Genomic DNA, 16,396 nt, shown 5'->3' with positions numbered 1-16,396 from the left:
TACTCTGTAGATAATGCTCCATTTTATTAGGGCTTTGGGGTCATGAAAGAGAAGTCTGAAGTCAGCTTGGTTTTGTTCTCTTCTAAGTAACTTTTTTGCCTGTGTGTATCTGTAGGATTTTTTGCTTTATCCTTAAAATTTGAAAGTTAAATCAGGCTTTGGTTGAATGTCCCTAATTTTAAAAATTCTGCCTAGCACTTGATCCTTTTGGATATTGGCACTGAGTCTTCTATTCAGAGTTCTGAGAGACTTTCTAAATCTCGCCATTTCCTCTGCTGTTTTCAATCCTCTGTTCACTAACTGCTATTGTAATTTTAAATTAGGCAATGCTTCCCACCCTCGTGGAATCTATCCTAACCTCACACTGCTCCTTCTCTGGTACTGCCTGCTCTATTTTCAATGATCCCCACAAATCTACCTGAGAATGCAAATCAGAGCGTACCCTAAAAATGTCTCTTGTTTCTTGCTATACACTCACTTGAGAGGAGGCACGTGGCCTCATTTACTCTTTGTACTTGCTCACCCGCTCCCTGAAACATTCTTTTCCTGACTATCCACATGGTGGACCCCTTCACCTCCCAGGAATGCCTTCTTGGGGAGGTCTTTCTTGACCGCTCGGAAACTGTGGTAGAAACTGCCCCACGCCACCCTGACCTACACTGTCCCTCCCCCTGCCTTGCTATATTTTACTTATTTCAGTTTATTCTGTTAATAGATGACTCAGATATATGAACTTGGTATTAACTTATTTAACTACCTGCATGTATTTTCTGGATAAAAATCTCAAAAACCAAAAAGAAAAAAAGATTTATTTTCATCATTGGGGGAAAAAAGGAATATGATAGAAAAGATGCCAATTCTTCTCAAGCTAATTTACAGGTTTAGCACCATTCCAATTTTAAAAAACTTACAGACTACTAGATAAATATCTAAAAGGACCTGAAAGCAGGGACTTGAACAGGTATTTGCACACCCGTGTTCATAGCAGCATCATCCACAACAGCCAAAAGGTGGAAGCAACCCGTGTCTGTCGACGGATGAATGGACACACAAAATGTGGTCTATACGCAAAATGGAATACTATTCAGCCTTAAAAAGGAAGGAAATTCTGATACACGCCACAACATGGATGAACTTTGAAGAAACTATCAAAGTAAAATAAGTCAGTCACAAAAAGGCAAGTCCCGTATAATTCCACTAATATGAGGTACCTAGCCAAATTCACAGAGACAGAAAGTAGAATGGTGGTAACCAGGGGCTGAGGGGAAGGGGAAACGGGGAGCTGTGGTTTAGTGGGCAGAGAAAAAGTTTTGAACATTGGTTGCATGACAGTGTGAATATATACTGAACTACTGAACTAGGTACTACTGAACTAGACAGCTAAAATGGTTCAGACAGTACATTTTACGTATTTTACCACCATTAAAAAAAACCCAAAAGACAAATAAAAGGATGGAATTTTTCAGAGAGCCTTAATAGCCAACAAAACTTTGGAATAATAATGAACGGAAATTCTCTCAGACATATACTAAGATATATTGTGAAATTATAATAATTAAAATCGTGTAGTAATAAGACTAGAGTCAACAATTCTGTTTCAGCAAGAATTTAGTATTTTGATAAGGATGACATGACAATTTAGTGAGGAAAGACTTTTATTTCCAATAATGTGGAGTCAATCAGTTAGTTTTTAAGTGATTCTTCTCGGGGTAGGGAGCCATCACATACACCAAAATATACTCCTGGTAAATTGGAACTTAGAATTATTTTCATGTATCTCACTTACTTTTACTATTTTTCTGCCTTCCTTGTAGTTTATTTTGGGAGTCTTCCTTTACATTCTATTAACTAACTGAGCGACACTTGAACAATAATGTTGCTTCGGAATTTAAATAGTCTTATAGAAAAATCTGACAGTCAACAAATGGAAAGTATAAGTATATTCTCTCTTAAGAAAAATTCACTTAACAAAAGAATTCACCTAAAATAGTAGGCTCTCCTTGGTATTGAAAAACTATTTAATTGGTAAGTTTCATTAAATTCTATTTTGTTAACTTTATCCATTATCACAAATGTGACCTTGGGGCTGATATACACTATGCCACTGCAATTTGAAGGGCCTATAATCACCAACATGCTTGGACCCCTGACGTCTGAGTATTTGCCAATCATAAAAGGGTTCCATACTTTATTATTATTATTGTGGTAAGCAAGATTGGCCCTGAGCTAGTACTTGGGCCAATCTTCCTCTATTTTGTCTATGGGATGCTGCCACAGAATGGCTAGATGAGTGGCGGAGGTCCACGCCTGGAATCCAAACCCGTGAACCCTGGCCACCGAAGCAGAGTGCACCGAACTTAACCACTACACCCTAGGGCCGGCCCCCATACTTTATTTTTTGAATACTTCAAATCTTCCATTTTAAGTTACTAGGTTAATATTTATTCCATGCCAAGTCAAAGGACTGCTGAAAGAGAACACTGACATTTTCAGGTTTACAGAATACCTTTCACAGATGTTGTGGTAGACTCCCTAAGATGTCCACACCCTAGTCTCCAAAATCTGTGGATATGTTACATTACACGGCAACAGGACTTTGCAGATGAAATTAAAGTTACAGACCTTAAGATAGGGAGATTATCCTGGAATATCCCTGTGGGTCCCATCTAATTACATGAGCCCTTAAAAGCAGAGAGCTTTCTCTGGATGGAGGCAGAGGAGACGAAGTCTGAGAAGGACTTGAGGTGCTATGGCTGGTCTGAAGATGAAGGATGCAGATGAGGAACACAAGAGGCTTTCGACAGCTGAGAAAGGCTCCCAGCTGACAGCCAGCAAGGGCCGAGAGTGAGCCCTACAACTGCAAGCAGCTGACTTCTGGGAACAATCTGAACGAGCCTAGTAGATTTGCCTCCAGAGCCTGGCCAGCTTATGCCTTGATTTCAGCCCTGTGAGACCTGGAGCAGGGGAACCAGCCCAACCTGCCTGGACTTCTGACCCTCAGACGTGTGAGATAACAACTCTGCCTTTTTTTTCTTTTTTTTAAAGATTTTATTTTTTTTCCTTTTTCTTCCCAAAGCCCCCCGGTACATAGTTGTACATTCTTCGTTGTGGGTCCTTCTAGTTGTGGCATGTGGGACGCTGCCTCAGCGTGGTTTGATGAGCAGTGCCATGTCCACACCCAGGATACAAACCAACAAAACACTGGGCCACCTGCAGTGGAGCGTGCAAACAACCACTCGGCCACGGGGCCAGCCCCACTCTGTCTTGTTTTAAACCACTATTTTTGGTAATTTGTTACTGCAGCAATAGAAAACAAATACATAGATTGAATTCTTTTTTTACACTAAACTAAAAAAATAAAAGATAATACCATGGATAATGTAGGAGGGCAGATTTATGACTGTTCTTTTTTTCAGTTAGACACATGGGTCACTGCTTCTATGTCAAGTGGTGGAAGTGGCACTGGCCCAAGAAACATACTTGGTACAAGAAAATTCAGACTAGTTCCTATTAACTAGTTAATCTATGTCAGAATTCAGGAACTGACAATGTTTTCAGAAAGATTATCTTCCAAGGAGTGACTAAGATCCAACTTTAAAACATAAACATTTCCAGGGCTGGCCTGGTGGTGTAATGGTTAAGTTCATGTGCTCGTCTTTGGCAACCCAGGGTTTGCAGGTTCAGATCCTGGGTATGGACCTACACACTGCTCATCAAGCCATGCTGTGGCAGTGTCCCACATAGAAAATGGAGAAAGACTGGCACAGATGTTAGCTCAGAGGATCCCATTCGAGCAAAAGAAAAAAAAAAAAGAGAGAGAGAAAGATTGGCAACAGATGTTAGCTCAGGGCCAATCTTCCTCACCAAAACAAACAAACAAATTTCCTCAGTCTAGTCCTACAGTGTTTACACAAAAACAAAACAAAAAACCATGTCAAAGAAGAATAAGATATTTTCCCTATCCCATTCCCATGATTCCCACCCCTCATCATTTGCTCACCCTATTCCAAGAGTCAAAGCTAAAATCCAGCAAAATACTAAGTAAAAGTACAAGGGAAAAAAATACAGAAATAGGTTCTGGCACAAAGAGAAGGGGGATCAGATGACCTTTCCATGCCATTTAAGTACTGGCACCATTCCCAACAAAAATGCATCGTTAAAATCCCATTCATTCAGGAAATATTTACTTACAGAACACCTTCTAGTGACAGGTTCTGTTCTAGATGCTGGTGATAGTATGACACTATCAAAGAACTTAGTCTAATGGGATGCACAGAATTATAACACATGCAGTGACTGAGGCACACAAAAAGTACAACACAGCAGGGCAGAGTTCACCCAAGTCCGATAAATAAAGGCTAAGCTACAGCCAGATGGAGCAGGAGGGTGCAGCTGATGAATGTTTGAGTAAGACAGTCCAGACAGAAGGACTAGCATGTGTAAAAACACTGAGGTGTGAATCAGTATAGTACAGCCTGTGCGAATAACTAAAAATTTCATTGTGTGAGTATAAAGAACGTATGCTAAGGTGGGGTGGGAAGTAGTGCGGGATTGGTAGGAGATGGGCCTTTAACAGGCAAGTTAGAGGTCATATCATAAAGGATATTAGACTTTATCCTATAGAAGAATTTTCAGGAGAGGAATGGCAAAATCATTTACATTTTAAAAAGATTACTTTGGTAACAGAAGAGAAGATGGTATTACAGAAGTAATACCCAAGACTGAAACTAGTGAGAAAGCTATTATATTACGCAGAGATAATGAGGACCTGAACTTGAGAGGCAACAGTGGATTCCCAGGTAACCAATTTAAAGATTTTTCAGAAAGTAAAATGTGACAGAAGTCATAGGTTCCCAGGTAACTGCCATTTTCAGCTCCCTGCCTGCCTTACCCACAACTCACTAAAAGGCTAGAAAAGCCAGACATGCCCTTTCTCAGTTTCATCACAGCCACGTGTGAGCCAATTCAGGACGACCTCCTGGGAAATGGGGTGGCTCTGGCAAAGCCTCTCCCTTCTACTGACAGGGTAGAGGAGCAGGCAGAAAAAGGCCCTTCTCGCCCCTGGCTCCTCCACATCTGCTGGAGGATGCTGTTGGTGCTGTGACACTCATTTTACAACTGGGAACAAAAGCCAACACGCTGAGGACAGCAGAGCAGAAGGATGGAAAGTCTTGGCCTGATGTCCCAGCTGAGCTGCTGAACTAACCCCGGAACGATTTAGCTGAGGACTTAAGTATCCTTCCAGTTTAAGCCACTGATTGTCAAGCTCTCTGCTACTTTCAGACAGATCAACCGAACTCAGAGACACAGGGCCTGGTGACTTGACCGTGAAGGGTTTGCAACAAAGAGGAATTTAGTCTTACTCCCAGGGCTCTGGCTTGGGAAACTGAGTAGAAGAAGGTGCTAGTTATCAAGACAAAATTACAACACGGGAGGTTTGATTTTGGGAGTGGGGGGAGGTGCTGGATGGAGTAAGGGGGAAGGGTCTGAAGTGGGGAAAAGAGGGAAGGGAAAAAGTGTGTTCCTGGACGTGTTGATTTGAAGACATTATGGAATCATTTAGGTGAAGCACATATTTAGATGAATCTGGAACTCTTTCAAAAAGTCTTAGAGAGATCTCCAACTGTACGGGGAGTCAGATCCTATCACACCTGCACGACATCACACTCTCCTGGAGGAGTGTGATGGAGACGGAGGGTGGAAAGGATGGAGTCCAGACAAAAGCTTCCTCATTTGAAGAGTCCTAGAAAACGCTTCTTCACTATGAAGACTCTGAAAATGTACACATACTATTAAAAATAGGAAGAAAATTGTTTATAGAATTAATCTACAACTTTATCACACTACTGAATATTTTTATTTTATAACAATTCACTAATAGCCAAAATAACCTGAAAAGGACAAAACCTGGATCTATGGCAATGAAGACCTTGTGCTAAAGTGACTGTCCCAGAGACAGTCCCAGCAACTGAAACGAATCAGAATCACCTACTTCCCTACGTATGCCAGTAAATTAGGAATGTGAATAACCTCATTCCCAAGACTTGGAAAAATAACTCCAAAACATGTTTCATTGCTGGGGGAGCACCCAAAGTACACAGAGGAAAATAATCAGTGAGAAGGCGGCAAGCAATAATTCAGCAGCCCTATGTAAGATTAAGAAACCTGGCTCCTCCACATCTGCTGGAGGATGCTGTTGGTGCTGTGACACTCATTTTACAACTGGGAACAAAAGCCAACACGCTGTTCCTCCATGAGAAGGCAGTTAATACAGGTGACCCTGGTACAACTATTTTGTATATGTGGCAGAGTTATGGAAGAAAAGAAATGATCAGCGGTTCCCAATCTAGTGAAGGAAAAATACAGTCCGAGCTGGAGCAGGTGACAGTTTCAGAGACAGACAGACACAAGGCTACATGGCAGAGGTCCCTATAAACAGTGATTATAAGCGTGAACCAAAGGTTGCTTTTCGCGTTTACGAAGTTTGGACTTGGTAGACAGCTCATGTTCCGGGCCTGTGCGGATGATAGCAGTCCTCATCAAAGGCATCTCTGATGAACAGAAAGTCCAACCAAAGACAAAAGGAATCTGCCCCTGACATAAAGCAAAAATGTTTCAAACACCAAAACCGACTTGAGGAAAACGAGTATAACAGATATAAACTTGTACCTCAACCCACAGGTCTTAATTCGAAAACGTAACTCTCATCACCTCGCTCCCTACCACGAAAACTTTCAACGGTTCCCGCGGGCTCCCAAACCCGTTCAGCCCTTCATTCCAGCCCCAAGCCAATAAAAGGTCTAGTTTTGTCTCCTTTCCTCATCCCACAATCCGGTCACCCTGGACAGCTGACGTTTCCCAAACCCGACCTGTGCTTGCCTACTCCTGCCGTTCTGTTCTTGCTGATGCTTCAGCCTGGGAGATCCTAGCATCCTTGGAGTGCCGCCCCTCTCACCGCTCACAGCGTTCCCTCACCCAGCACCACGTGTAGTCTCCTCCTCTACATCTTGTTCTGCTCTTATCAAAATTATGCTATTCTGTTCTAAATTGTCACTACTCCTGCACCTCTCCTATGATATTCTGAGTTCCTTAAAGAAGACAAGTAATTCATTTCTGTGACTTCTATAGGGTCATAATTGAATAAATAATTCTAAGTTGCCGAATTAGTGACATAAAACAAAGACTGAAAGCCCTCAAAAGGACAGACAAGAGCAAGTTTATCAGAAGTCTAATAATTCAACTATTTACCATTCTGAGAAACATTCACACGCTCCTTTTCTTCCTGTTGATAGGAAAAAGCAGTACACACCATACAAACACGGGAATTATTCAGTAGAGAAGATAATGAATCAGACTGTGGTCTATCTAGAAATTCAAGATCCTATTTTTAGCTATCTGGGCAGGTTTAACTTACCCTTTCTCTACCTACTTTCTCTTTCACTACTTACTTTACAAAAAGTGACATAAGGAATAAGATCTTTGTTAATCAGCTAATGTTTTTAACATCTTTCAGAACACTCCTCCCTTTAAAATATACTGGTTTGAATATCATCTCTAGCTTTTCCTATGTTTACCACAATTAGCAATGATTTTTGTGATTCACAGAATACCTCAAGTGTAAAGAAGCCCATTATATGCGAAAGAATGTACTTTCAGTTTTACTAAAAAAGCCAACTTCTCTCTTCCTCTACTTTCTCCGATTTCTTTTAGGCTATGAAACCGTGGCCCCGAGGCCACTGCATAATCTTAGTTCATAAAGGGGTTTAATAATCTAGAAGAAAAGGCAAACTGTGCTCTCGAGAGCAGAATATATCTTGAGAAATGGTTGGTAACAGTCTTCATGAATAAACAAGAAACCAAATTCAGACTGGGGGCAGGGGGCTAGAGAAACAGTAAAAGGTCAATGAAAAGTCTTGAAAAAGAAAGGTATCCAGCTGAACAGAAAAAGTTTAAATCCAGAGAACGGTTTCTTAACCAGTGACATGGGCCGAAGACCTTACAAAGTGCCACGTTCCTAGGAACCCGAGTTCCGAGGATTCTTCTCTGTAACTGTTTCCACCACGTGTCACTTTTCTCAGCATGTTAACCCAACTCCTGTCACCTCCAAGCTCACATCAGAACTCAACTCCACCCAACTCGACTCAAGTCCCCGCCAGCCTCGACGCCATCCTGACATAATTCCCGGATTACATTACGAGAATTCCTTTCTACCTAAGATGCCACACTGTGAAGTTTAAGACTTATAAACAATGCAAGGGAAGAAAAAGTTTAGAGTTGAGAATGAGGACCAAGACGCTGACCTCTAGCGCTTCTGCTCTTCTGCATCTTCAAGCCAACAGAAATAATGATAAAGATTTTTTCATTTGCCCATCCACTTACAAAAAACTTTAAACACCGCAGGCAGAGATAGCCCTTTACAAAACAAAAAATAAAAAACCCGAAGTAAACAAACCCAGGCATGCGTCTCACTACAACAGTAATTCCCTACCGGGCGTTCCAACTGCACTTCCGAGACACAGCAGCCCTCATACTCGCCCGTGTGCTCGCGTATTCCAAAGTTGGATGACTGCACAAACGGGCTCCCCCGCCTCCGCCGCGGTCACGCCAGACGCCTGTTGCATCACCTGGGCGGCGGGCTCGCGAACCGGGGGCGCAGCGCCGCCGCCCCCTCCCCGGGCGGCCGCGGGCTCCGTCCGAGGCGGACTCCGCCGCGCTGCCGACGCGCCCGGAGCGCGGGCGCCCCGCCCCCGCCGAGGCCCGTGCGGGCGGCCACGACCGGCCTTCGAGACTCGGGCGGGCGGCAGGGCGGCGGGGGGCGAGCCGGCCCTGCGCCCGGGGCCGGCGTCCGCGGCGACCCGGTACAGGCCGAGCCGGGCGGCCGGCAGCGCGCCCGGACTCGAAGCAAAGCCCGCCGAGTCCGGCGGCCGCCGCACTCACCATGTCGTACACGTTGAGCACCACCAGCTGGTTGGCCCCCATCCTCCCGCCGCGGCCGCCGCCGCGACCTCCAGCCGCTCGTCTCCGCGGGCTGAGGCCGCTCCCGCCCCCGCCGGCGCTTCCGGGGCCAGAGCCGGGCACTAAGCGCGCAGCCCGGCCCGCGGCAGCCGACGCGGGGGCGTCGGGGGCCGGGGCGCTCCGGGCGCCGCCGACAGGACGCTTGGTGCCGACGGGGCCGGAGCGGTGGCTGGCCCGTTGCGGCTCAGGCACCTCCCCTGGGCGGCAGACACGTGGGGAAAGGCGGGGCCTGGGCGAGGGGCGGGCGCCAGGCGCCCCGGGGCGGGGCCGGCCCGGCGCCGGGGCTGAGCCCGCCTGCGCGCTGGCTCTCCGCGGCCGCACCTCGGGACCTAAGATGGCGGAGCCTCGGCGCCTCTGCAGCCTGGAGGAGCGGGGTCCCAGGAAAACTACAGTTCCCGGCATGCACTGAGGCGCCCCTCCCCCGCCCCCCCTCCCCCCCGCTAGCCGCTCGAAGCGCGGAGGCGGAGTCTCAACAACCGTGGTCCTTCGTCGCGGGCGCGCTTCCAGCCGTCGACTACAGCTCCCAGTTTGCCGCAGGGGTCACGATCCCGCCGCACTGGGCGGCCTCGGAGACCACAGCTCCCGGCATGCCGCGGGGCCCCGAAGCCCCCGCACCGGGCCGCCTCGGAGACCACAGCTCCCGGCACGCAGTGCTTGGCATCTGCGTCCGACCTTGTGTGGTCGCCCTTGGCTGGCGGTGAGGTCGTCTGCCTTCAGTCGCTCGTCGTTGGTGCTGCTGCTGGTTCTCTCGCGTTGATCCCTATGAAGCTAACAAAATGTGGCACAAGACCAGAGTGATGACCCTGTTTTCCGAATCCCCCCTTACTTTTTTGGAAAGGGGGCATGAGGAAATACTAAAGGAAGGCGGGTTATTGGGGGGAGGGGCGTAGCAGGCGTCCAGTTAACCCTCACTGTGGAATTTTGTATTTTATGAAACTGTCCTGCTGAGATAGGAAGAGAGTACAGTGCTCATAGGTTAGCACAACCCTAGGACACAGTAGGTGCTTTTGCATTCATTCAGCAAATATTTGTTGTGTGCCTGCCATATGCCAGGCAAGGTGTAGGCCCTGGGGAGTACGATAATAAACAGGTGGGAGTGAGGCGGGGTCGGTGAGCCGAGGAGTCGAAAGAAAGATTTCTTAGACTCTTAAGATCTGGCAGTAGTGCTCTTTTATTTAGAGAATAGTATAGAATAGCATGGGGACAGGACCCATGGGCAGTCAGAGCGTCTGCGTGGGGACAGGGCCCACGGGCAGTCAGAGATGCTGCTGGCATGGGGGGCTGCTGCTGCCGCCACTGGCATGGGGACAGGACCCATGGGCAGGCAGAGCTGCTGCTGGCATGTTGCTGCTGCTGCTGCAAAGTTGGGTGGAGAGTAAGGCTAAATTTAAGGCATAGGTATGTGAGTTATCTCTTTACAAGAGAAAGAATATGTAAAAAAGTTAAAATGGTGTCAGTGCCCATAGGGTCCGGCCATTTGGCGGTCCCACAAATTTTAGATAAGAATCAAACCGGATTGAGTAAATGGCAGAAGTCACCGCTTGAATTTTATCCTCAGCTAAAGACAAAGGAGGATTTGGGGAGGCGGGGGTCAGTTACACGAGGTTGCCAGACAGTAACCAATTTAAGTTCTTGCCTCTGGCATTAAGAGTTTTTAGAGATAAGGCCATCCACCTTCTTCCTGGCACAGAGAGGGAGGCATCTTTACAGATAGAGGTTTCCTTTAGAAATGTAAATGTTTCCCAAGAAAGGGACAAGCAAATTCCACTCCTCGGAGCCTGCTTCTCATCTGTAGTTTTAAAATTAACCAGCCTAAAAATCCTCATCATAAACCGTTTTAAAATTAACCAGCCTAAAAATCCTCATCAGGAGGACAAACAAAATATCGGTGATATGTGCTTTGCAGAGAAAATAGGATGAAGTGATTGAGAGTAATCTTAGGTTGGCTGCAGCGGGAAGGTCTCGGTGACAAGGTGAGGTTTAAGCTGAGATATGAATGACAAAAAGCTAGCCCTGCACACATAGGGACAAATATACTATTAAAAGGGAACAGGAGAGCTAATTGATTCAACCAATTAGGATGCTGTTCCACAGGTGCGCGCCAGAAGGTGGCTTGGATATTGGGGGTAGTGGAGACACAGACTATTACACAGATTGAAATAGTGTGGTGTCCCAAACTGGCGCCTGCCACTCTACAGGACTTGCTAATGGATTAGATAATGAGTTTGTTAGGAAGAGAACATTTAAAGATAGCTTATGCATTTTGACTTGGGAAATTGTGTGGATTTTGGTCCTATTTGTAAGATGTGGAAATTGGGAAGAACAGGTTGGGAGGAGGGAAATCAAGAGTTAAGGTTTGGTCCTGTTAAGTCGGAGATGCCTCTTAGACGTCAATGGTGTGAAATTGGCATTTGGATAAACTGGAGTCATGGCCACTGTAGATTCTAAACTCTTGGGACTGACTGGATGACCTGGGAAAATATGTAGCTAAAAAGAAGAGGAAGGGGCCAAAGAAAAAGCTGTAGGACCCTTCATTTAGAGGACAAGTAGAGGAAGAAGAGGAACCACGGAGACAGGAGGAGAGCAAGGTAACACAGAAGACTATCAGATTCAGCAATATGGAGGGTAGTGGTAGACTCGACCTGAGAGCAGTCTGAGGAGGAATGGGACCCACAGAACATGCGGAGTGCTCTGAGGAGTGAGTGTAAGGTGGAGAGATGGACGCAACTGGAGGCAGCTCGGGGCAATAGTGGGATAGGGCTGTGTAGTCGGTGGAGGGCATTTTAAAGATGAGAGACACTAAGATGTACTTGTTTGTAGGGAGAGAGAAGTTGGTGATGTGGGAGAGGGGGAGACTTCCAAGGTCAAGGTAAGAAGGGGAAGAGATCCAGGGTACAAGTGGAGGGGTTGGCCTTTAGTAGGGGGGAGGCTTCCCCCATAGTGACAGCATATAAGGCAGATGCAGGTGCATAGATTGCATAGCAGATAGGAAATGCAGATGGAGTCAGGTTAGAAGTTTCGGGGTGGGGGAAATGATGGTGTTCTCTTCTGGTTTGCTTTGATTTTCTCAGTGATTAAGAGTCAGAGAGAGGAGGAGAAGGCCGGGAGCTTGATTGTAAAATAGGGAAAACAAATATACTAGGCAAGTGGGGTTGAATTGCCAGGCAGTGTCCAGTGACAGTTAAGTGCTGTGTGCGTGATTGTTACTTGACTGTCCTCAGATGGGTTGTGGACCGAGTTCTGAAATTCGTTTTTGGTGTACCCAGCTGCTTTGCTTCCCTTGCCCGCTATGGTCTTCGTTTCCACCTAACCCACTGACAGACCACAGGTGTGGGGAGAGGCACTCGCCACTAACCCCTCCTTTAGTCCTAGCTGCACTGCTGAGGGCTCCAGCTGCTGCTTCACCTCACCTCTTACTCTGCACACTGCCTTTGCCCTTTGTGATCTTGTCTCCTCTCTCAGTTGTAACTATCACACGTGTGCTGAAAAGTCCAGGGCCCCCATCTCCAACCCCCTTCTCCCTCCTGAGCACTAGGCTGGCATAACCTGCGGCCCATTGGACTTCTCTACCAGATGTATTAGTTTCTTGTTGCTGCTGTAACAAATGACCACAAAGTTAGTGGTTTAAAATAAAACACAACGCAAATTTATTATCTTACAGTTCTAGAGGTCGGAAGTCCAAAAGGGGTCTCTCTGGGCTAAAATCAAGGACTGCATTCCTGCTGGAGGCTCTAGGAGAGAATCTGCTTTGCCTTTTCATCTTCTAGAGGCTGCTCTCATTCCCTGGCTCATGGCCACATCTCCCTGACCTCTATTCCCAGTGTCCGGTCTTCTCTGACTCCCCGCCTCCCCCTTCCCTTCTCAGGACGCCTGTGATTACATTGGGCCCACCAGGATCAACCAGGGTAATTCATCTCAAGATCCTTAACTAATCACATCTGCCAAGTCTGTTTTTTTCTATGTAAGGTAATATATTTTCAGGTTCTGCAGAATTGAATGTGAGCATCTCTGGGGAGCTGTTATTCTGCCTACCACACAGGATGTCCCTTGGTCACTTCAAACTCATCAGGTACAAAATAAAATTCACTGTCTGATGATGGAATGAGTTGTATTGCTCATATAATTCAGGAGGCACCAATAACAACTTATCCATCATTCATTCACTGAACGAGTATTAAATGAGTACCTTTTATATGTCAGCTGCTGTGTATCACTAGTACATTGTGATAAAACAGACATGACGCCTGCCCTCATGAAGCTTACAAACCAGTGGAAGACAAAAAAAGCTAGTATAAATTTATTCATTAATCTATAATTTAAATTGAAGGAGATAAGCCACAGTAGAGCATAATAGGGAGACTTATTTGGGGTGGTTGTTAGGAGGCAGAAACCACATCAATAATTTTAACAAAGAAAATTTAGTATAAAGAATCCTAAGTTGGTTATTGGAGGCCTAAAAAGACAGAAAGGGATGTCAAAGTATCTGAGAGGAAGTAAGTGCCAGAAGCAACACTCAACCCTGGGCCGGGGGGGCGGGGGGCAGGGGACAAAGCGGCTGGGCCTTAAACATTTTTAAAGCTTGGAGGAGAGCCCTGTTGAGCTGGAATCCAAAACTCTGAAGAGGGGAGTTTGGCAAGCCGGCTGCTGGTGTCTCTGAGGGACGCAATGATGCTGGTCCTGCACGTTTTTTAAAACTTCAAGATAGAAGTCAGCTGCCACTCCTGAAACCCCACTGCTGCTGCTGGGGTGAAGCAGCCTGGGTAGGTTCCCGGGAAAGGCGGGGAACAGGAAGGCCTTCCTTCTTTTCCTCCTGCCCGTCTCCTCCAGTACCTGGTACTGGGGAAACCTCCCAGGGAGTGGGTGGAGAGTGGAAATGTGGTTTGCAGAGTCCTGGCCCGGGCAATTAGAAAGGCACATTTGAAACTGAGAGACAGTGGCCTTGATACAACCTCCCACAAACGATTTCTTAGGCAACCTAGAGAGAGACATAAGTTGTTCAAAGCATTATAAAGGAAAATAAATTTTAATGCCTGTTGCTACCTGAGCTGTGTTGTAGAGGTGAGCTGAGTCCAGCTATGTTTTATTTATTGTTGTGTACCAAATTACCTCAGAACATAACAGCTGAAAACATTATTTTACTGTTTCTGAGGTCAGGCCTCCGAGAGCGTCTGTGCACGCTCAGGTGGATGTTTCTGGCTCAGGTCTCAGGGAGTTGCCGTTACTGAGGGCTTGACCAGGGCTGGAGGATCTGCTCCCGAGCATACTCGTGCAGCTGTTGGCAGGAAGCTTCGGGTGTTCACCACGTGGGCCTCTCTGTAGGCTTCCTCATGACCTCGTGGCTACTTCTCCCAGAGCGAGTGATCCCACAGAGCATGGGAGAGTGACAGAGAAGGCAGCCACAGTGTTTTATACCCTAATCTTGGAAGTGACCTGCTATCAGTCCTGCTGTATTCTGTTGGTCACACAAACCAACTCTGGAGCAATGTGGGAGGAGACTACACAGGGTGTGGATACTAGGAGGCAAGGATCATTGAAGGCTGGCTACCGCAGATGGCCACATAAAACTGTCACCTCCACTACAGTGGCTGTCAGAATGGAGCATGGCGTGTGTGTTCCAGAATACCACTGGTCTCCTCTCTGCTCTATCATGAGAAATTTTGGGAGGTCCTCCTCAGTTCCCCTCCTGCTCCCTCTGCCCCATCCTCTGCCAGATCAGTTGCCATTGGTTGACTGCACAGCTGCTTCAGTTGGATAAGTGTCAAAAGGTGGGCATGTGGATTCTGCAGTCGATCTTCAAACACTCCATTTCCTATTTCAAAATTGCCAGCTACCTGAGGAGAAAACACTTGGAAAATTCAGAGGATAAGGGTGCTTTTTACTTAGATGTTTTTAGTTATGAAGTGACTTTTTAAGCCATTGGTAATTGTACCAGCTTGTTGATGTGGCAGTGAAATGCAATTGTCTTTGATCGTAGTGGTTGCAGTAGCTGCTCAGATGGGTCATTGCAGTGGAGAATTATTCCATATTGGTGCTAAGATAGAGATTATCCTTGTTGAAATTTGGGCAATCAGCTGTCCTAGTGGCTGTCTCATTCTTAATTGGTACAATGTGATGGGGGGTGCACAATAGCATTGCATCCCAGACACCATCACCAGACCAGACGTGAGCTCGGTTAGCTGTTCAGGTCATCTGTCTGAGGCTACATGCTGGGGCTTCCACAAGATGGGCAGATAGTTGAGTAATGTCTGTGTGAATGTGAACTGTTTCTGTCTTCTTTTCTTATGGGATGGAAAAGAATGCATTTGCCAAGTCAGCAGTTGCATACCAGATACCTGAGGCCTGATTAACCTGCCTTGGCACTGATGCCACATCTGGCACACCACCTGCGATTGGCACTATGACTTGGTTAGATCTGCAGGAGGCTACAGTCATTCTCCAGGATCCATCCATTTTCTGCATGGGCCAGACTGGTTGTTAAATGAAGATATGACAGAGACCAGCAACCCTGCATTCTGAGGTCCTTAGTGGTAGCACTAATCTCTGCTACTCCCCTGGAAAATGATGCTGATTTTCTAACTTGGTTGGATGTGGGGGCAGGGCACAGTTTCAGAAGATCCCACTTGGCCTTCCCACAATGACTGCTCCTCCTCCACAGACCAGGGGCCCAATGTGGGCTTTAGCTGCCAAGTATATCAATTCCAATTATACACTTGGGGACTGGGGAAAGGACCCCTGGGTGGCTCGAACCACTGTGGCCCTCATAGTTCCCCACCCTAAAGGGGGGCTTGATGACACTTTGGGTGTCAGTGTCAACTCAGACCTGTGTCTAATACTCTCAAAGTATCTGGTTGTTCCCTTTTCCCCAGTACAATCACTTGAAGAAATGGCCAGAGGTCTCTGGGGGAGTTGTCATGGTACAGACTTGCCACAGTGTTGCAGGGTCCTTCCTGGGGACCTGGCTGCCTCTTCAGTCAGTGGATTCTGGATCTGAAGATCTACTCACCTCTGGAGACTGGAGCAAGGGCCTGTAATATTTATTAGGATAATTGCCCTCAGTCTACTCCTCCATTTTTGTTTTTGTTTTTTTCTTTAATAGGTGTTAACCGACAGCCTTGTTGGCTGCCTGACAATTTTGCCACTAACACCACTGTGTTCTATTACCTATCTCCACAACTCCCCATGATTAAGCCCTCTTGGCCATTCCTTTCCTGTTATGGTAATTGTGGCCTCCTGGCTTCTAGATGTGGTGCCACCACCAAGCGTCTCTTACTTTGAGGCCTCATCCTCCTCATGGGTGTTAATAAACCCAGCTTTGTGACCGCCTTGCCCACTGTCACCCCTGGCTGCGGAGAATAGCCCCCACTGGAGATTTTAGTGATGC

The 16,396-nt window shown here is 46.6% G+C and overlaps 1 protein-coding gene across 3 annotated transcripts in view; it reads right to left on the bottom strand.

The window, feature by feature from the left end:
• DESI2 (desumoylating isopeptidase 2) overlaps positions 1 to 9,356 on the bottom strand; it is a 55,745-nt gene extending 46,389 nt beyond the window's left edge. The window contains exon 1 of one of the 3 annotated variants that reach the window (XM_044762883.2): positions 8,938 to 9,356. In XM_044762883.2, coding sequence (XP_044618818.1) covers positions 8,938 to 8,979 — 42 coding nt within the window. In that variant the 5' untranslated portion in view covers positions 8,980 to 9,356. The remainder of the gene's footprint in view (positions 1 to 8,937) is intronic. The other 2 variants (XM_044762887.2, XM_044762885.2) reach the window with 2 other exon arrangements.
• Between the last annotated feature and the right edge of the window lie 7,040 nt (positions 9,357 to 16,396).

The sequence above is a fragment of the Equus asinus genome, chromosome 30, assembly GCF_041296235.1.
Source record: "Equus asinus isolate D_3611 breed Donkey chromosome 30, EquAss-T2T_v2, whole genome shotgun sequence".
In the NCBI taxonomy this organism is placed as follows: Eukaryota; Metazoa; Chordata; class Mammalia; order Perissodactyla; family Equidae; genus Equus; species Equus asinus.
The sequence above is the reverse complement of the archived record's forward strand: the minus strand, read 5'-3'. Positions and strand labels throughout refer to the sequence as shown.